At 52.5% G+C, this 20,675-nt stretch overlaps 1 protein-coding gene across 2 annotated transcripts in view; it reads left to right on the forward strand.

Moving 5' to 3' along the window:
• The first annotated feature begins 1,401 nt into the window (after positions 1–1,401).
• The window catches only part of LCMT2 (leucine carboxyl methyltransferase 2), a 33,448-nt gene continuing 14,174 nt past the window's right edge, over positions 1,402–20,675 (forward strand). Inside the window, exons 1-9 of one of the 2 annotated variants that reach the window (XM_090031050.1) lie at positions 1,402–5,031; positions 5,391–5,472; positions 6,601–6,781; positions 7,445–7,601; positions 7,774–7,963; positions 8,419–8,526; positions 10,040–10,130; positions 19,987–20,244; positions 20,398–20,628. In XM_090031050.1, the coding sequence (XP_089887176.1) occupies positions 4,817–5,031; positions 5,391–5,472; positions 6,601–6,781; positions 7,445–7,601; positions 7,774–7,963; positions 8,419–8,526; positions 10,040–10,130; positions 19,987–20,244; positions 20,398–20,628 (1,513 nt within the window). In that variant the 5' untranslated portion in view covers positions 1,402–4,816. The remainder of the gene's footprint in view (positions 5,032–5,390; positions 5,473–6,600; positions 6,782–7,444; positions 7,602–7,773; positions 7,964–8,418; positions 8,527–10,039; positions 10,131–19,986; positions 20,245–20,397; positions 20,629–20,675) is intronic. The other variant, XM_090031049.1, reaches the window with a different exon arrangement.

Raw genomic sequence — 20,675 nt, forward strand, 5'->3', positions numbered from 1 at the left:
GAATCGGTGCAATCTCCATCCTGCCAAGCCCAAGACAGACACTTGTCAGGATAGTTTTGGCAGGGATGATCCTGCCTTGAGCAGGGGGTTGGACCCAATGACATGCTGAGATCCCATCCAGCCCTATTTTTCTATGATTCTAAGCTTACGGACAAGAGAAAGGCAGCTCATTTAATCTACACTGGGGTCAATATTTTGCCACATGGGAAATTATTAGCTAAACTGGAGACAATGGGGGTTAGCATCAGAACTGTAAAATGAATAAAGAACTGGCTAAAATGGAGATGATGATGGATTGTTCAGAAAAGGAAACTATTAGCTTGGAGGGAAACACCACCAGTGCGATCCTCAAGGCATGGTCTTGGTTCTGATCTTTTTAATTTCTGATGTATTTGGTTATTGTTTTCTTGAATGCCATTGGTCCAGCACATATGAGTACACTGATGAAATACGGGAAATAGGTCTGATCTACATACATTTTGGATGACTTCTTCTTTTAATATTTAACTCAAGCATGTGTACTATTCATAGAATCAAAGACAACCTTTTTGTCACAGTTATCGTTACCTGACCAGGGCAAATCAAATCAACCTTAGCTTTTTCCTTGAGAAAAGGTCCAGGAATATCTGAAAAATGCTGACAGTGATGATCTGAACGTGTGAGCAAGAAGTGTGAGAGTGCTGGAGGCTGGATCGTCATTCACAGCAGGAGTGCGTAGGCAGTTTGTCATCTTCACCTCCAGCGCTGTCCCACTGCAGGGTTGAAACAGGCTCTTCAAAGCTTCCTCTGCAATCTTGCGCTTTTCCTATTTTTGAAGCCACCCTTGTGGGTTTCAAGGCAAGGACCTCAGAACAGCAACAGAGTGGGCTGGTGAGGGAGATGTCCTAAACCAGTAGCTCTCAATGTTTCTAGACTCAAGGTCCCCTCAGAAAATTGCCAGTTCTCGGCTTTCATTTGATTTTTGACTGTGGGAAAAACACAGGAGCAATCCTTATGCTGCGAAGAACTCAGGAAAACTGCAGTGGTCAGAATGCTTGTGACACTTTGGATTCCTGCTTATCCTGTGAACACACATAGGTGTTTGCATACCTCACAGTGTTAACACTACGCAGCATCTGTGACAGCTTCAGACCATGCTCACAGCACCGCCGGGTGCTGCAGCACCTGCTTGAGAATCACGGGTCTATGATGACCCAGGGTCACACTTGGAGCTTTCATTCAATATGGATCGGGCCACGTTACTGGGGAACAAAAAGCGAGGTGCCCTGATGTGCTCAGGAGGTCCCGGGGGAGTGGAGCAAGCTGCAGTCAAACTGGCGCAGGGTATGGCTCTGTGCTGAAGAAAGGCACATCTGAAGGGGATTTGGTAGCAGCCTTCACCTCCCTGCAGGGAGGTTGCAAAGGGGATAGAGCTGGACTGGTCTCAGTGGGGATAAATGACATGACAAGGAGCAATGGACTCAAGTTGCAGCAAGGGAAGTTTTGATTAGATATATGGAAAAACTCTCTCACTGGGAGGGTGCTGGAGCACTGGAAAAAGGTTTTCTAGAGAGGTGGTGGAAGCTCCATCTTTGCAGGTGTTTAAGGCCCAGCTCAGCAAAGCCTTGGCTGGACGATGTAGTTGAGGCTGGTCATGGTTTGAGCAGGAGTTTGGACTAGATGTGGTCTCCCGAGGTCCCTTCCACCCTCATTGTCTGTGATTCCATGATAAAGGCTGGCATGTTGCTTGGAGGAAGTCGATGCTCCTGCCCTTCTCAGGCCAGTCCAGAAGGTGAGACAGAAGTCCTATGGCCTACAGCAGCCTGAGCAGCCAAATGTCCAGCAGGTCCCCTGGGATTCCCCTTGGAGTAGCCTGCCCTGATGCTGCTTCAGCAACCCACACACCTGAAAGAGTTCAGCCGTCTCTGCCCTCTCTGCATTGAAACCTGCCTACTCACTACTCATTCTTCTACAGGTGTGAAGAAATGGCAGCAAAACTGACCTTGTTTCCTGGGACAAAATCAGAGAGTCTGGATTACTGGAAGACCTGACATGTGAGACAGGAACTCTGGCAGCACCAATCTTCAGTCCCACTGTTGGTTTGGGTTGGCATGCTGTGGCTAGAGGATAGCAAACAGAAAAAACAAGCCAGGCAGCTCCAGGCCCGTGTGACCGGATGCAAGACTGTGCAGTGTCACAGAACACATGCTGCAAGAGGGCAAGATCGCAGTGGCTTTGGGGACCCCTTGGATGACTCCTTGGATGACTTCTGCCCACATCCTGGTCCCAGCTTGGCCCCTCTGCTGCCTAGGGCACATTCCCCAAAATACAAAAGCCTAGAGCCACTCCCCAAAATGCACAAGCCCACCATTTGACTTTGAAGTCCTCACAATTGCTCCTTGCACTTCCTAGCCTTGCGTGTGGCACTGAGCCATGAGTCCCTGCCTCTGCCTTGCCAACAATGCTGCCTTGATGGCTCACTTATCAAATTTCCCCCTGAGCTTTCTGCCATGTCACCCTCACGCACCGAGGGAGCTCCCAGCACAGCCACAAAGCCATATTATCCTCCCAGCATCTCAGAAACACTTAGTCACGACACACACAATGACTAGGCCGTTGGCTGCTGTAACTGTGGCTCATCGCAGCAGTCACACACTCCTTTTTCTTTCTTGGATCGGCTCTAATTGGGAGTTGTGGGGCAGGTCCCATCCTTGCTTTGGGTGCAAACAGATCCCTCAGAGAACCTTCTCCGTGCTACTGAAGCACAAACACAAGTGTCAGGGCTGTCTTCTACTCCAAGAACCATGCTGGAGATTAACTGTGCCCATCAGTTGTAGCACTGCCCCTGCCATGTTTTGCCGGAGCGCCTGCTGTGGACACGGGAACCTGCCACCTCCCACACTGCAGAGGCAGGAGAGCCACAAGCAGACTGGAGGGTGGAAATCCAGCACATGAAAGCCACCCGAGATGGTGCTTGTGTGCTGGGCAAACACACGGCTGCTCTGGTCCCAGTGAGGTTGCTCCCAAGCACAGCACTGTGGAAGGGATGGGAGGCCACTGCTGCCTGGGAGTGCTGGATTCTCACTGCCAAGCACAGCCCCTGGCCACGGCAGAGCTCCTCTGGCAATGCTCCTTGGGTTCAATCTACTTCCAGGCTCCCATCTGGGTCCCGTGGGTACAGTCACACCCTCTACACCCCTGGACCTGGCCCTTCCTGCTCTGCCTGTCACTCCAGCACCTGTGTGACCGTGCCCACGCATGGCAAGGCCCTGCCTGGCTGCTTGCCGTGGAGCTCTCCCTATTACTCATTTGGGGTCCTTTGACGTCAAGGGTGAGGTCAGGCAGGGCCACGCCTGCCCCTTCCCCGCTCACACAAAAACAAAGCGCTATAGATAGCTGTGCAGCAAGTGCTTTTCATTACAGCCCCCCTGCCTGGGGGTGGTGGGAGAGGCTGAGGCCTGGCGGCCGGGCTGTGTTTTCTGTTAGTCGGGGGGAGCTGTGCATTCCTCACGAGCTTCGAGTGTCGCGCAGAGCCCCAGGGGGTCTCAGCAATGGGGGAGGGGGACTACGCACATCTGAACATGCCCCCCACGGCCTACGATGTCCACGCCAATGGGAAACGTCAGCTGCACAGCGAGGCCCACGCAGCACGCAGCGCCAGCCCCTCTCAGCACGGCATGCACGAGGCGGCTCCACCTCCCCGGGACGTTCTGTGCACGCGCCTCTCCCCTCCTGCACGCAGACCCGCAGCACCCCTGCAGCTCTCCCTCCGCCCTGCAGACCCCGAAGGGACACTCAGTGCCTCTGCGCTGCCGCATCAGCCTCGGCTACCACTGCGGGAACACGGACATGGCTCTGGCCTCTCCTCACATGTGTATCTGAGCTAGCGGGGCTGATGTGCCAGCACGACGTGGCTGGTACCCAACTCTGCTTTGCTGCAGCATCGTGAGATCTCGGCTCCACCCCTCCCTCCAGAGCTGGACCGCAGTCAGCTCGGTGACGAAGAGCGGCTGGCACAGAGGGAGCCTGACAGGATGGGATTGGTCTCTCCCGGAAAATATTACACGTGGGCACAGCAGATGGAGGAGCGCGCAAGTCACCACGCTGGATTAAACTGCTCACGCTAGTCAGGGCACGGCTGGGCCTCCGGCTACGGGGGCGATCAACATGCAGCACGGGGGCCACCGCTGCCACAGGCAGCCTTTGTGCTAGACCGGGGACAGGGCAGAGGGGGCCCCCAGCCCTGCCACTGACCCCTTGGCCCCCCTGCCACTGACCTTTCAACCCACCCTTGTGACCCCAGACCCTGCCACTGACCCCATAATTGACCCCTTGGCCCTAGACCCTGTGACCCCACGGCCTGCCACTGACCTCTCAGCCCCAGTCCCTGTGACCCCACACCTAATACTGTGACCCCAGACCCTGACCCCATGACTGGCCCCTAGACCCTGTGACTCCACACCTGACCCTCTAACCCCAGACCCTGCCATTGACCCCGTGACCCCATAACTGACCCCTCGGCTATACACCCTGCGACCCCACGGCCTGCCACTGACCTCTCAGCCCGGTGCTTGTGACCCCGGACCCTGCCCCCGTGACTGGCCCCTACACCCTATGACCCCGTGACCCCCTCCCCTGACCCCGTGACTCCTGCTGCTGCCCCTGAGCCCGGAGCCCGTGCACGACTCCTCCCGCCCGCAAGGGCGGCTCCACGCCCCGCGGAGGCCGCTCGACAACTCGATAATCTCAGGCCCGCCGCTCTGCACCCGGAGACCCGGAAGTGGGCTGCCGGAAGGGAGAGCAGGCTTCCTGTTGCTAAGCAGCCGCGGCTTCCGGCATGGGCCCGAGGCGGGCGCGCGCGGCGGTGAGTGGCGGGGCCGGGGGTCGGGCATCCCGGACCGGTGCGACCTCCCTTTCCCCCGCGCAGGTGCAGGGCACGAACGACAGCAGCGTGGCCAGCAAATGCTCCGCCGCCGCCCGCGGCTATGTGCAGGATGGCTTCCTGCGCTGCTTCGTGAGCAAGACGCGCCGGCGGGCCCCGCTCGTCCACCGGTGAGACCTGGCGCCCCTCGGCAGGGGCACTCCTTCCCCCGGGGGTGGGGCGGGGGGCAGGCCGCCCGCCCGTTTCCACACCGGGTAGCGTGACGCGGGCCGTGGGGCTCAACGTGCTGCGATGCGGAGCGCGGAGACGCCTCGCTGCTTTGCGCCGCGCGCTCAGTCCCGAGTTGGGGAGAGCTGCGTAAACTGAGCGCGGAGCCGCTGAAGGCAGGTGACAGACTCGCCCCGGGTGAGCACCAAGCAGGATAAAAGGAGAGCAAGGAAGACTCTTGGGGAGATATGGGAGCGGCAGGGCAGGGCGGTGAGGCTGTATTTTGCTGAGCTGAGTCCCAGGGTTGCGTTTTGTTCCCCAGAGGTTACTATGTCCGGGCCCAAGCCGTGGATCGCTGCGTGCGAGGGTTCCTGCTGCAGAGCCGAGGCTGCCCCCAGAGACAGGTGAATTCGGAGGGACGGGGACAGGGATGGGACGGGGTGGGGGAGACTTATGAGTGGTCGGTGCTCTGTTGTGTGCCTGGGACCTCTTCCCGGGAAGACTTGGCAGGGCCATGTGTCTGGCAGCAGGCCTGCTTGTATTGTCTGAGCCTGGCCAAAAGGGATGAGCTTCTTTGGGGGAGGGCAGATTGGCACTGATAGGTGAAAAATGGAGGTATTGGCAGTCGGCTTTTTCGGGTCGATAACACAGCCGATAAACGTGGGCAGCCACAACGCAGCATGCAGGCAGCATGGAGAGCAGCCTGGTCTGGCTCGTAAGTCTGGGGAGAGAGGGGGCAGATCACGGCCCCGCGGTGAGGGATGGAGTGGGGCAGGGGTGGGGTATAGGATGGAGCCATGGTTCATCTGGGGGGGCAGCTCCTACCTTTGCATGTGCCCGGGAAGGGCATGGGGGGCATGTGCACCTGGGTGAGGGCGGGCTGGGGATAGGGGCAGCGCTGGGCTTTTCTTGGCAGGGAGGGAGTGCTGGGCTGGGCTGTGCTGTGCTGGGGGGTTGGCGATGCTGGAAGAGAAGGCTGGCGGGGGCTAGAGCCACCCCAAAATTTGCTGTAGCTCTGCTCCCAGTGCTACTGCTGTGTGTCCCAAGTGCAGCCCTGGCCCACCCCCACCCCACAGATCTGTGGGGCACATGCCGTCCTGTGCCCTTGTGGGATACGTGCAGTGGTAGGAGCTGCCACCCCCTCCCTGCGCCCCCCCAGACGAACCGTAGCTCCATCCCGTGCCCCACCTGGCTGGGTGGTGCAACATCTCCCTCTGCCTTGGCCCCAGCACCAACTCCACTCCCTCACTGTGGGGGCCTTGATCTCCACACACCCCTTCCCTCCCCCCCACCCCTTCCTCCACAACAGACTTGCCAGCAAGGCTGCATGTCGGCAATTGGATCAGTATCAGCCAATACAGCTTGTTAAAAATCAGCCATCGGTATTGGCCCAAAAAAATCTGTCAGTGCACCCTTACTTGACAGTCTGCTGGGGCTTGATGTGGGCACCTCAGAATGCTGTAGCTTCTTGCTCTATGAATACCCAGGAGGCTGCTGGAGTGGATAACGTGTCTCTTGTTCTTCTACTGCAGATCCTGTCTCTGGGTGCTGGCTTCGACTCCCTATATTTCCGCCTCAAGACTGCGGGTCTCCTGAGCCATGCTGTGGTGTATGAGGTGGATTTCCCAAGTGTGGTGTCCCGGAAAGCTGCTCTCATTAGGGGCACAAAGGATTTGGCTATGGTGGTGGGAGGAGCTGGAGGTCAGGAATCAGGTATGATGTTTCTGGCATTGTGCAGCAGGCTGGTTACAGTGCAGCACCCAGAGGCATTGCATCACATACGGAGGTGTGGTTTAGAGATCACCACAGCATGCTCCAACACTTGACCCTAAGTGCCTGCCCTTGTGTGTGTGGAGGGAGATGCTATTCTCTGGGCACAGAGTGTGTGCTGCAGAATCTAGAACTTTGTTAAGAATGTCTCTAACCTTCTGACTGTGAAGGGTGCTGATGAGATGCTCTCTGAGCGGCTCTATATGCCTGGCTCTGCAGACAGCTTGCGCTGAGCAAGGGGGAACTCGGCAAGGTTTCAGTTCTGCAGTGGGTAGGACTGAAGCATCACCCCTGTAACTTGTTTTACATCCGATCCCCCAGGTGCTTATCCTGAAACAGAGTCTGGGAGTCGGCTCCCTGGGGTTGAGGCAAATGTAGGTTGTGCATTCTCAGTGCCTTCACAAGTGCTTCTTGCCTGTCCACTGTAGTTCATTCAGGGATGGAGATGCCTGCAGGAGGCTCCCCATTTCCTTCTCTGTTGCCTGTGTTGTCAGCAGGTGCATTGGTGTGACGCTAGTTGTCTGTGGGATGGCTGCTCCCTTCCTCATTTTGTTGCTAGTGTGGAATCAGCATCGTGACAAAGGTATTTCAACTGTTTCCCCCCAGGAGCCATGAGCTTTGTTGGAGAAGATTATAAATTACTGGGAGTAGACCTGTCTGAGCTGTCTCAGTTAGAGAAAGCCCTCAAAGAAGCGGGACTGGACAGTGAGGTCCCCACCATGTTCCTGGCAGAAGTGGTGCTCACCTACATGGAGAACAGCAGGTTGGTTGGGTTGTCTTCCCCTTAATTCGCAAGGGCTCTGCTCAGCACGCCTGTCAGAAAAGTAGGACTTCTGATATTGCTGTCGTGGGGCTGTGAGGATGGGTCTTGTGCCTGCGTCAGTGCGGGGTGGAGGCACTGTCCTGTTAGCTGCTCTCACGTACATCTCTGACAGGTCAGACGCTTTAATCCAGTGGGCGGCACAGCACTTCTGCCAGGCGCAGTTTGTACTCTATGAGCAGATGCACCCTGAGGACCCCTTTGGGCACATCATGCAGCAGCACTTCAGCCGCCTGAACTCAGCACTTCATGGCCTTGCTCAGTACCCTGATCGCAAGGCACAGCGGAGACGCTTCCTCCAGCAGGTAGGTACTTATAGCTGGGGCAATGTGCAGCCTGTGCAAGACAGGAAAAAGCAGGACTTCTGAGGGCCTGGAGACTTCAGACAGGCTGGAATTGACATGGCCCTCTCTGTAGCTGTATTCCCACATCCAGTCTCTGGAAGCCCACTCCCTTTCCCTGGAACCACTGTTCATGCTAAAGCTAGTATTCTGCTGGTAACGTTGAGATGTTTCCATCTGAGGGTGCTAACACCCTGGGACCTTCTGGCTGGGCTTCAGCAAGGGTGGGACCCTATGTTCCATCCAGTGGCACTTTGGGAGGAGGACTGGTGCCATATGGAACCCACCAGCCTGTAGAGATGCCCTTGCCGGGGAGAAAAGGCTGTCAGTGTTTGACTCGGCCAGTGATACAGTCTCCTGGCTGTGGTTCTGTCTTTGGGGGAGTGTCACTTTCTGGGGAATGTGGGTCTCTGTTTCAGGGGTGGACAGAGTGCTTCATTGTAGATATGAACCAGTTCTACACCCTCTGTATTCCAACAGAGGAGCGGCAGAGAGTGCAGGCTCTGGAGCCATTTGATGAATATGAGGTAATTCTGCTCTTTGCTTCCTTACACCAGGCATGTGGCTCAGTTCCTGCAGCCATGGCGCTGCATGAATGTGGTTGTGGTTTCATGTGAGGGGACCTGGGAAGTGGAGAGCCAGTTAACTGGGAATTGATACGAAGTGTAGGGGTGGAAGGCAGCAAGGGGCTGAAGCCCTGTTGTAGGTGGGCATCATGCCTGACTTCCACTGCGGAGGGCTGGGCTTCCTCCACTCTCAGCAGAAAGGGGACCAACCTTCTCAGTGATGAACAAGCTGGGAGAGCATTAAAAAGACTGCTCTGTTCTTGTGGGTATTTCCTGCTCTGCCAATTCTGATTTGTTCTGTGCAAACTGCAGAACAAGCAGGACTTCCGGTATTGTTGTCTTGGGGGGGCCGTACACAACTGTATCTCCCATATCATAATAAAGATTCTCAAGAGTGCACTCTTGTAGGGCACAAGTGGATTTCATAGACATTATTTCATAGACATTAGGGCTGGAAGGGACCTCGGGAGATCATCGAGTCCAGCCCCCAGTTGACGAAGAATTGCCCTTTCCAGTTGCTGTTAGAGATCTGTCGGTTAGCTAGTTTTGAAACCACTTAGTGCGGACTACAGTGACTTTTGTATAATGCTGGGAGATCTGTTCTAACTACTGTACATGGAACTGAGAATGTGGGCTGAAAAATGCTGACAAATTGGCCAGCGTTTGGGAACATGCTGCGAGAACGATTCTGGGTTTGCACATGAGCCTCAGAGCATGGGAGTGAAGATGCTGTCTATTGACCTTCACGAAGGCACAGTTACTAGAGAGCTCGGTCTGCTCTACAAGTGTTAACTTGGGGAGAAGATTTCTCTTTGTAGGCACTTGATCATTCAATAGGCAGGGGGGAAATGAGAGCCAGTGGTTGAAAACTGAATTGCAGTAAATTCAAAGGAAAAATGCAGTCCACGTGTGTACAGCTGAGGAGAATTAAACACCGAACAGCTTGGCTGGTGATGTGATGGAGTCTCCCTCATTTGCTGTCTTCAAGGCAAAAGACCTACACCAGTTCAGCTGGAAATTGCTGGGAAAGGTGCTCATGAGCCTGAGTTGTGCAGGCTGTCAGACTGATACTGTTGTAGTCCCTCCTGGCCTTTTAGCCTCTGTTTCAGTGGCTGGCTGTCACCTCTTTGCACTGTTGGCTGCACTGGCGCATTACATAGGCAGAGCCAGGCCCAGTCCCTGGAGGGGTCAGCGCAGGTATGAGTGCTGCTGCTCACTTCCTGAGGGGATCTGCTGCCTCCACTCCCAAGTGGCTCTGAGCCCAAACCTGAGCTACCATGCTTGCACAGCAGCAGCTGCAAGTTGCTGGCCTCTGAAATGGGGCTGAAGGGAGCCTGCTCTGAGCACCGCTGGCTGCTGCAGGATCACTTAGAAAGGGTTGGAGTTTAATCTTACCCCCTCCCCACTGTAGGACAGTCTCTCCTACCCCCCGTTACTCCCAGGCACTCAGTTTGTCTCTCTTGGCTCGCTGCAGGAATGGCACCTGAAATGTTCCCATTACTTTATCTTGGTTGCCTCAAAGGGGATGGAGCTTACCTGGACTTCTGTGTTATCCAGCCTGGCAGGTAAATATGAACTGGCTCCCCTGTGACCCTCCCAGGACCTGGCAGAGGCCTCAAAAAGACCTCCTGTGGCTAAACCTCTCTGCAGAAGAAGCACATAAGATACTTCTATCTGAACATACTTCTTCATTTTTCCTCCTAGTGATGGAGTCACAATCTGCTAGTGTTTTGGATGTCGGTGCCTTGCTTCTAATAGCTCTGAATTGAGAGTGTTTCATTCCTTCAGGCTGTTGTGCCTTGTCACACCTAGGATGTCTCTAAGGGCTTATATTTTATCCAGAGAAATACAAGAGAAGCCAAAACAAATTCCTCTAAAGTAGACACTGGATTATTGGGATATAAGCAATCAGATAACATGACCCAGAGCAGCTATATACAGCAGAGAATATAGGCATAGGGTGGCAAGGTCTCAGGGCCCTCAGAATCTGTCCTCAGGTTTAAGGCAGGTTCCAGACTCCCACCCCTCTGCCTTTGTGTGGGGTTTTATACAACTCAGATTCATATTTCTGTATTCACGCCCATTCCTCTGAGATGTGGATCTCTTGGTCAATTCAGTACAGAGCAGGGAAATTGAGTCCAGGTCTGTAACCATTGTTCTAGGGTCACAGAATTTCATAGATTTCATAGAAATGGTGAGGCCACAGCTGGAGTACTGCGTCCAGTTTTGGGCTCCACAATTCAAAAAGGATGTGGAGAAGCTTGAGAGAGTGCAGAGGAGAGCCACGCGCATGATCAGAGGTCAGGAAAACAGATCTTACGATGACAGGCTGAGAGCCATGGGACTCTTTAGCCTGGAAAAGCGCAGGCTCAGGGGTGACCTGTTGGCCACCTATAAGTTTATCAGGGGTGACCACCAGGATCTGGGGGAACGTCTGTTCACCAGAGCGCCCCAAGGGATGACGAGGTCGAACGGTCACAAACTCCTGCAAGACCGTTTCAGGCTGGACATAAGGAAGAATTTCTTTACTGTCCGAGCCCCCAAGGTCTGGAACAGTCTGCCAGCGGAGGTGGTTCAAGCACCTACATTGAACACCTTCAAGAGTAAATTGGATGCTTATCTTGCTGGGATCCTATGACCCCAGCTGACTTCCTGCCCTTTGAGCAGGGGGCTGGACTCGATGATCTCCCGAGGTCCCTTCCAGCCCTAATGTCTATGAAATCTATAAAGTCACAGAATCATAGAAGTAGGGTCGGAAGGGACCTTGTAGATCTTCAAGTCCAACCCCCGCCTGGGTGGGAGAAAAACTGGACTCAAATGATTCCAGCCAGATAGGCATCAAGCCTCTTCTTAAAGACCCCCAGGGTAGGAGCCAGCACCACTTCCCTTGGAAGTTGGTTCCAGTTCCTAGCCGCCCCGACCGTGAAGTAGTTCTTGCAGATGTCTAATCTAAACCTCCTTTTCAATAATTTGTGTCCATTATTCCTTGTTATGCCAGGAGGCGCGAGGGGAAACAGTGTCTCCCCCAAACCCTTCTGGTCCCCCCTAGTGAGTTTATAGACAGTCACCAGGTCCCCCCTCAGCCTTCTCTTGTGAAGGCTGAACAGGTTCAGGTCCCGCAGTCTCTCATTGTAGGGTCTGCCCTGTTGTCCCTGGATCATGCGGGTGGCCTCCTCTGGCCCCTTTCAGTGTTGTCCACATCCCTCCTGAAGTGGGGTGCACAGAACTGGACGCAGTCCTCCAGCTGCGGCCTGACCAGTGCCGCATAGAGGGGGAGGATCGCCTCCCTGGCTGTACTTGAGATGCACCTATGGATGCACGACAAGGTCTGGTTAGCCCTGCCAGCTGTGACCTCGCATTGTCGGCCTATGTTCATCTTGGAGTCAGTAATGACTCCAAGATCCCTTTCTGCCTCCGTGCTCTCAAGAAGGGAGTTTCCTATTCTATAAGTGTGCTGCTGGTTTCTACTGCCTAAGTGCAGCACCCTGCACTTGTCAGTATTGAAACGCATCCTGTTTATGTTAGCCCACTCCTGTAACCTATCCAGAGCTTGCTGCAATCGCTTTATTAGCATTGGGTGTGAACCCTGGCCTGTGCATTTCAACTTCCTTGAAACTGTCCCTTGCAATCTGCTTCTCTCATCTGCTAATTGTTGTGACTGAGACTGAACTGCTCTTAGTGTCAGAGTGTCTAGGAGGAGGAATGTAGTGATACACCCAGCATAGCCAAAAGAGCTGAAGGGTTTTCAGGACCCTCCAGCAGTCCGGTCATTGTCCCCCCTCTGCCTCTTTCTGTGGTTCTGTGGTTGGGGCTGTAGCCAAAAGCTCCAGTTCTTCCTCTTCCTGCTTACTGGGTGACCCTCCAAACTCTGTCCTTCCAATTTTCCTGCACAGATTAGGTCGTTCTTTTCCTTATGTTCTGTAAGGCTTTTGCTCCCTGCTCCTCAGAGCAGTGTCTTGCCATCCCATTGCATCCAAAGCCACGTGCAGTTTGTTCTTTCTTACAGCCTCTCCTAGGGGAGTTGCTGTGTGCCAAGTATTTTGTTTTAGTAACTTGTTTTAATATTCCTGTTGCTTTGTGATTGCCCAGGAGAACATCCCATCAAAGCAATATGCCTGGACCTGGAGCAGGTGGTGCTGAGGTTTTGTAGTGTCCTTAGTTTCTGTGGGCATCACTCTGCAACTTTCGATGGTCCCCAAAGAAAATTGTTCTCCCTCACAGACAAGCTTTACTTGTATTGCTAACAGTCTCATTTTGCCAGACAAGTGGGAGGGTCTCAGTGATGGCCCTTGACTTGGATCTTCAGGAGGTTGTGGATTCATGATAGGTCCCAGCCACTGACCACTTTGAAGGGGAGGATGGAGGCCTGGAACCTGATGTGCCCTGGGAAGCCCAAGTGTAAACAGAGGCAGGTGAGGGGCAGAAGAGTTCCCAAGGAGCAAGTCTGCAGCAGACGGATTTTCCTCTGCTCTGAAGGCTTCATACTTGGGCACATTTCAAGCCTGTTCTTACTGGGTGTGTGTAGTGTGTAGATGTAGTCTTGTTGAATGTGTGTAGGGGTTGAATGCAGCCAGTGGGGGGAAAAATTATCTCTTTTAGAATCTGCAAAGGGAGTGTGCAATGGCAGGTGTACAGTTCCCTATCACTGTGTGCTGGATGCAGATCTCAAGCCATTCTAGCACATTCCCTTGGGACCTGCTGCTTTTCCGGTGAAACAGCAGCGTCTTGACTTCTACTCTTAACCAAGCTCAGGGAACTTAGGCCTGAGGTCAGCCGTATACATATCTAAAGGAAGTTCATATTCTAGACTAGGTACAATCTCTGGAGTCAGGCCAGCGCATGGGATTGCCTCAGTCTCACTGACAGGTGACCTCCTGTCAATGGAGAGAGGGCAAACATTCATTCTCATCTTCTTGGCTAATCTTTTCAGCACTTCACCCTGCTGAACACAACTGCTGCGACCAATGTGTCCACAGCAGATTTATGCTTGCTTGTTGTGCATTCAATTTGTATGCCATCCTTCCTGGCAGAGCATCAAGGCAGCTTGCAGTCGGAAGGTTTTCTGTTCTCTAAAACAGGAGAATAGCAAGAGGAGAAAGCAGCTGAAAGGGAAACCTGAATGTCAATGTGTAACAGAGGCCCTAAACAGTATCTCATCCAGCTTTGTTTGCTAAATGCCCACCTGAATAGGAAGGTCTTGCAGTGTTTGCAGAAGTTGTCCAGCCTCGGACAGTGGCCTTGAGGAGGGTTCCAAAGTTGAGGAGTAACTTCTGGAAATGACCTCCCACAAGTTTGCCAAGCAGACTTGGTGTATGGATGTTACTTGCAGAGGGTTGCATTTGGCTGACCTTAAGGATTGTGATGGGGTACAAGGGAGAAGGTGGTTCCTTACGTTTGTGGAGCCCAAACTGTTTGGGGCCTTGTTTGTCAAAACCAGCACTTTGAATTGTGCCCAGACAGCTACTGGAAGCCAGCACAGACACTGAAGGACTGGAGTGATGTCTCCTGGTGACCCACTGGCCATGGCCATAATTCTGTACCAGCTGCAGCTTTTGGCAGCCTTCAAGGGCAGTCTTATGTAGAGCATGTTATACTAGTGTAGCCTTGAGATTACAGAGGCCTGGATGACTGTGGCCAGATCTAAATCTGATAGGAAGGATTGCAGCCTTCTCACCACATGGAGCTGGTGAAAAGTGCTCCAGCCATCATTACCACTTGAAGATCCAGGTGCAGCAGAGGATCCAGGAGCACCCCAAGGGAGGCTGACCTCCATCAATGGCAGGTGTTCCAGTGCCTCCTCTGTCAAGTTCATCAAATCCCCACCTGCAGCCAGGCACTGAGAAAGGACTGAAACTCCAGGGCCAGGGTCAAATGAGAAAGAGAGGCAGAGTTGGTTGTCATCAGCATTCTGATAGGCCCCCACTACAGATCTCTCCAGGTTCGCCCAGTGGTGTATACATTGAACAAGAGGGCAACTGCCCAGGAAAGGTACCGAGTGGATAATAAGCATTTGCCCACCACCCTCTGGAAAGAGCAGAACCAATTTAGAGTGGCCCTGCTAATACCCACCAGGTCATGTCAAAACTTTATTGGCTCCTCATGTATCAAAGTCCACTGAAAGATGCAGGAAGATCAGTAGGACAGTTTCCCCTGTCTGTCTCCAGGGGAAGATCATTAACCAGAGCTGTCCATGGCATCCTCTGTGCTATCCAGGACAACAACCAGACTGACAGGGAGACTGGTGGCATAGAGATGTACCTGAAGCTGTCAGGCAACCATCCATTTAGTGACCTTCCCCAAAAAGGAGGGAGGTTGGGGACAGAATGGTAATGGGCTGAGGAGCCAGCGTTTAGCTATAGTTTGTTGAGTAGGTGCTTGTGCCAGGAGCGCTGCTGTCTTTTAAGCTTGGTTTGGGATTTGACAGTCAGTATCCACATATGTAGGACATTGCTGAGTTCTCACAGCAGTTATAATCTATCTGACAGCTGCTGCTTAGAGCTGTGAAGTATTTAGCACCGGGGACAGCATTTGTTGTCTGTTTGCCAGAAATTTGCTTTTAGCCTTTGGTCAGTTATGTAGAAACATGATGGCAAAGTTCAGCATCAGTAAATGCAAAGTAATATTAGCACATTGGAGAGGAAAACTTAACCTCATAAAGAGTTACAAACAGCTGATTAGCTGCATCAGTTCTGGAAGGGGACTTGCACATCTTTATGGACACCTAGCTAGAGACCTTTGCTCACGTTTAGCTTGAGTCAAGAAAACAAGCAAGGTGTTAGGATTCACAAGGTGGTGAATGATGCAGAGACCTTGTCATGTTTTTATAGAAATAGTGGGCATCAGTTGTTCAGCCTGCAGGCTGGACTCACCCATGGAACTGTTTTCTCTGGCCCACTGGTAGTTTGGCATGCTGTTAGGAGTTCGGGGGCATGGTGGGCTGCAGAATTTGGGGTGCCTGGGCTCCAGTACACATGGCCATCCATGGCAACACCTTGGACCCCCACTGCAGGTGCTGCTGGGTCCGTGGATCCAGCACACTTCAAGCAAGGAAACCTAGTAATAGCAGCTTCCATAGCATGAGCCTCTGCTGGAGAAAAAGTAAAGTAACGCTGTCCATACTGCGGGGTGGAGCAGTGCTGGGAGCACATGGGGTCCCTGGCTGCTGCTGGTGGACGCTCTTTCCCCCAGCAGAGGCTCATGCTGCAAAAGCTGCTATAGGCTCAGCAGGAGCCTCTCCCCTGGCACCTGGAGCTCAGCTCTGCTGTATTTCTGGGTGCTGGGACAGAGGGTCCTCTGAATCATCCAGGAGCTGCTGGATAGGATTGGGGCCTCAGCTGACCTGTCTTGCATTGCTGTCTGCCCACCCAGCTCAGTTCGAGAAGAGAAGAGAAGAGAAGAGGTGCTGGGCAGTCTGGCTCAGCCACAGCACTGATGGAGTTCTGTACCTATGGGATAAAAAAGGGGCAACAACAATGTTTTGCTCCCCCTCCCAGTTTGCCCTGAGGAAGTGCTGTGCTTACTGAAATTTTCAAGGAAAAATCTCTTTTCTTTCTTTTTTCCCCCCCTTTCTTATTCTGTCTTTCAAAATGATGAGATGGCCTCATTCTGGAGGGCCGTCTCCAGTGGTGTCCCCCAGGGAGCAGTGCTTGGACCTGTGCTCTTTAATATATTCATTGATGACTTGGATGAGGGAGTGGAGGGTTCAGCGATTAAGTTTGTGGATGACACCAAACTGTGGGGAAACATGGGCACATTTGGAGGATAGGGTCAGGATCCAGGATGACCTTGACAGCCTGGAATCATGGGCGGAACAAAATTGGATGAAGTTTGACAGTGGTACGTGCAGGGTCTTTCACCTGGGTAGGAAGGACCTTCACCACAACTACATGATGGGTGATGATCCACTGGCTGGCCCAGCATCTGAATGGGACCTGGGGATCACAATTGAATAGAAGATAAATATGAGCCAGTAGTGTGATGAGGTCGCCAGGAGGGCAAATAAAACTCTGGTGTGCATCAGCTGATGTGTGGCCAATAAATCCAGGGAGGTACTCCTTTCTATTCCACATTGGTGAGGCTTCAGCTGAAGTATTATGTCCAGTTCTGGGCACTGCACTTCAGGGAGAATGTGGATAAGCTTGAGAGGGTACAAGGAATGGCCACCTGTATGATCAAGGGCATGAAGGATAGGTCTTATGGGGAGAGACTCCGGGAACTGGGCCTGTTCTGTCTGAGTAAGGGAAGGCTGAGAGGTGACTTGATAGCTGCCTACAAGTACGTTGGAGGTGAACACCAGAATCTAGGGGAGCAACTGTTCAGGAAGGCAGGGGCACCCCAAGGGAGGACGAGGACCAGTGGGCATAAGCTAATAAAGACTAAATTCAGACTAGACATAAGAAAACTCTTTTTCTCTGCAAGGATCACTAGAATCTGGAACACACTCCCAGCAGAGATGGTGCAGTCACCCTCCTTGGAGGTGTTTGAGAGGAGGCTAGACAGGTACCTTGTCAAGCTCATATGAGCCCAGTAACTTCCTGCCCACAGCAGGGGACTGGACTTGATGATCTGACAGCTATCTGACAGGTCCCTTCTGGTTCTATAATTCTATGAAAAACTAGGTGTGTATGTTATGCAGGCTGTGCTGTATGTCAGAAGATAAGCTACATGAGAGGACATTCAGAGAAGAGCAGCAAAACTGATTTGGGGTCTGGAATAATTTGTATGAAGAGAGATTGAGAAAATGGGGCTGTTTCACTTCAGAAGGAAGGTAAATAGGAGACAGTGGAGAGGTAACAGGATACAAATAAACAGCTTCTGCAAGCCTGAAATTCTTTTAAATCGGGGCTCTCTAGCTGGTGCACATGGCCTGCATGCAGCCCCCAGAGAGTTAGGCTGCAGCCCCTGGGCTCCTGGTCTGGATGCCACCCGCACTGCTGCCATTGCTGGAGTCTCTGGGCTCAGTCTCCCTTCTCTGGCTTTTACCTTGTCATAAAATCATAGAAGATGAGGGTCAGAAGGGACCTCAGGAGGTCACATCTAGTCCAACCCTCTGCTCCAAGCAGGACCAGCCCCAACTACATTATCCCAGCCAAGGCTTTGTCTAATTGGGTCTTAAAATCCTTCAAGGATGGAGCTTCCATCACCTCTCTAGGTAACTTGTTCCAGTGTTTTACTACGCTCCTAGTGAGAAAATTCTTCCTAAAAGCTAACCTAAACATCTCTTGTTGCACCTTGAGCCCATTGCTCCTTGTTCTGTCATCTGCCCCCACTGAGAACAGCCCAGCTCCATCCTTTTTTGAAACCCCCTTTAGGTAGTTGAAGGCTGCTATTAAATCCCCTCTCAGTCTCTTCTCTTCTCCAAACTAAGTAAGCCCGGTTCCTTCAGCCTCTCCTCATCAGTCATGTCCCCCAGCCCCCTCACCATTTGCAATTGTCCTTGTTGAACCTCATGAGATTTCTTTTGGTCCCATCCTCTAATTTGTCTAGGTCACTCTGAATCCTAGCCCTACCCTCCATCCTATCTACTACTCCTCCCAGCTTGGTGTCATCTGGGCATGGGGCGGGATGGCCAAGAAAGCCTGTGGCCTGGGGACTTGGAGATCCTGGAGTCTGTGAGGTGTGGGAATACAGCATAGTGGGTGGAGGTGCTGGCATGGCATGGTGGAGGGTGACCCTCGTATGATATGGCAGGGGTGTACGTGTGCTGTGATAGAGGGGCATGTTGACATGTGGCCCCTACCCACTCAGAAGCTGAACTGCCATGTTTTAAACAAATCACTTGTGTTTAGGGGACATCAGAGCTGGGGCTGCCTCTGTAACTTGTATTCAGCCCTTTGCACAGAGTTACGAGTCCAGGATGGCATACCAGTGTCTATACAGGCCCTGGCCTCAGCCAGAGTGAGGGAGCCTGGTGCTCATGGAATGAATACCTCTTCATTCAGGGTTTGGTTCTCTTGTCACTGCTTAGAGCCTGGCTGTGTGCCTTGTGCCCTGCATGGTGCTCAAACCGTGCCTCGCATACAAAATGAACAACTTCCTTGTTGGCTTTTTCCAGGCGCTTGTTGCAGCAGGGTCTGACTCCTCCACAACCAGGGCTGAACTTAGCTCTACAACCCCTCTGTGTCCTGATTTTCACCATTCTACAGACAGGCAACTCGGAGTCAGGCAAGATCTGGGCAAGAAGTGTGTTACTGCAGTCCTGAGTGTCACACCACTTCAGTTGTTTCGAATGTGCAAAACAACTAATTATATATACATATGTGTATTTATACATACATCGTATACATTTGTTTCTCTTAATTACTTGGAAACAACTGAACCATCTTTTCCCCTGAGGTTTTCAAAACATTTCAGCATGGGAGAAAACCTGGCACAGGAAATTTCAGATCAAGCAACTGAAAAGAGGATCTTATAATGGGATGTTGGGTATCTGTAAATATAGGGGCTGCTTTCAGCTTTGAATCTAATAGTGAATGATCTAGAAAAGGTAGGCAGGGAGTGTCTGTTCTTCCTGCCTTGTAAGGCAGCAGATTCAAACCTGATCATTTTTCGCACAGTGTGTAGTTAAATGCTGTGAAACTTAATGCCAAAGGCTGTAGCTGAGGCCAAGGGCCTAACAGTAGGTAAAGAAAAGTGAGATGCTTGCATAGCCAGGAAGATTCAGCTAGGACAGTTCATCAGTAAGCTTTGGAAGAGAGATTTGAACCTCGTGCTTCAGGGTATTAGGTCAGTCTCTGAAAGATGAGACTTGATGTAAAGAGCACATTATCCCACGCCCACTTGCTTCTAGACCATCTGGTGCAGGCCGTGCATGGAGACTGGATTCTAGGCTGGGGGGTGGTGGAGACAATTCAGTCTGGCAGTGTCTGTGTGCAAGCCCAGTTCTGTGTCCAGATTTCTGCTCATCCGTAGGTCAATAACTGTGGAGCCTGAAAGGAAGCATTAGCTCATCTCGCCTGGTCCTGCATAATGCCAGCCAGAGACTGTCACCTGTTACCCCTGCCCTGAGCCAAATAGCTTGTTTGCCTAGTATCTTCCTTTTGAAAAGACACCCAGCTGCCAAGTGATAGATTTACCCCTTGGCTCTGAGTTTGTTCCTGTCATTAATTATCCTTGCTCTTCAGAAAGATGTGCCTTGTTTCTAATTTTACTTTGTCTGACTCCAGCTTCCAGCCACTAGTGCTTGCTTTGCTTTTCTTTGCTAACTTAGAGGGTTCTTTAGTCCCCAGACCTTTCTACCCATCCCTGTACCTGCAGCCGTGTACCCTGCAGCCAAGGTGCCTCTCTATCATTTCTTGATAAGCTGAACCAGTTCACCTCTTGCTTTGGGTTGTCAGCTTCTTGGTTCTTGTTTGAGTAGGATCTGAGGCACACTGCAAAGAAACCCCAAGAGCTTTAGAGTCTTCCTCTTTTCAATTGCAGCTTCTGCTCCTGGCAATGCCCCTACCACCACTGGGAGCATCCATGCCTCCATGTGTGTGATTGATTCTGAAGCTGCAGGCCTGAAGAGGTTTGCTCACCGCTCTGTGCTAATCGGACCACATCTAGTTCTTACCACTGGTGGCTTTGGAGAGCAGGATGGACGGCACTGTCGCCTGAGAGAGCTCCACCTCCTAGTCAGGCATAAGCACAGCTGGCGAGCAGGCTGCGTGAGAGTGGAAGAGCCCAGCAGTGCTTGGGGTGAGTTCTCCTGGGATGGGGTATACGCAGGGATCCATGTGACACCAGTGCAGCAGTGATGGAAACTGGAGCAGACTAAAGCCTCTGGTCTGGTAACCATCAGAATGCCCTGGCTGGTGGAGCAGTCCAATTCCTGGGCTCTTCTCCCTACAGGTGGGCGGTTGTACCACACTGTGACTCGTCTCTCTGAGAACCGGGCCCTGGTAATGGGAGGGCGAATGTCCCCCACCAGCACAGCGTTGGGGGCGCTGTGGCTAGAGTTCAACAAATCCTCAAGTGCCTTGGACCCAGACACCATCGTGGTGCAGTTCAAGAGGCTGCAGCTAGCTGAGGACCCAGTCTCACAGCGCTGGAGACATACCACAACTGAGGTGACATGCCAAGGTAAGGAGACCTGGAGAGAGTTTTCCCCAGTGATGGGGATGCTTTGA

The sequence above is a fragment of the Crocodylus siamensis genome, chromosome 1, assembly GCF_052110815.1.
Source record: "Crocodylus siamensis isolate JL-2025a chromosome 1, ASM5211081v1, whole genome shotgun sequence".
Taxonomy (NCBI): Eukaryota; Metazoa; Chordata; order Crocodylia; family Crocodylidae; genus Crocodylus; species Crocodylus siamensis.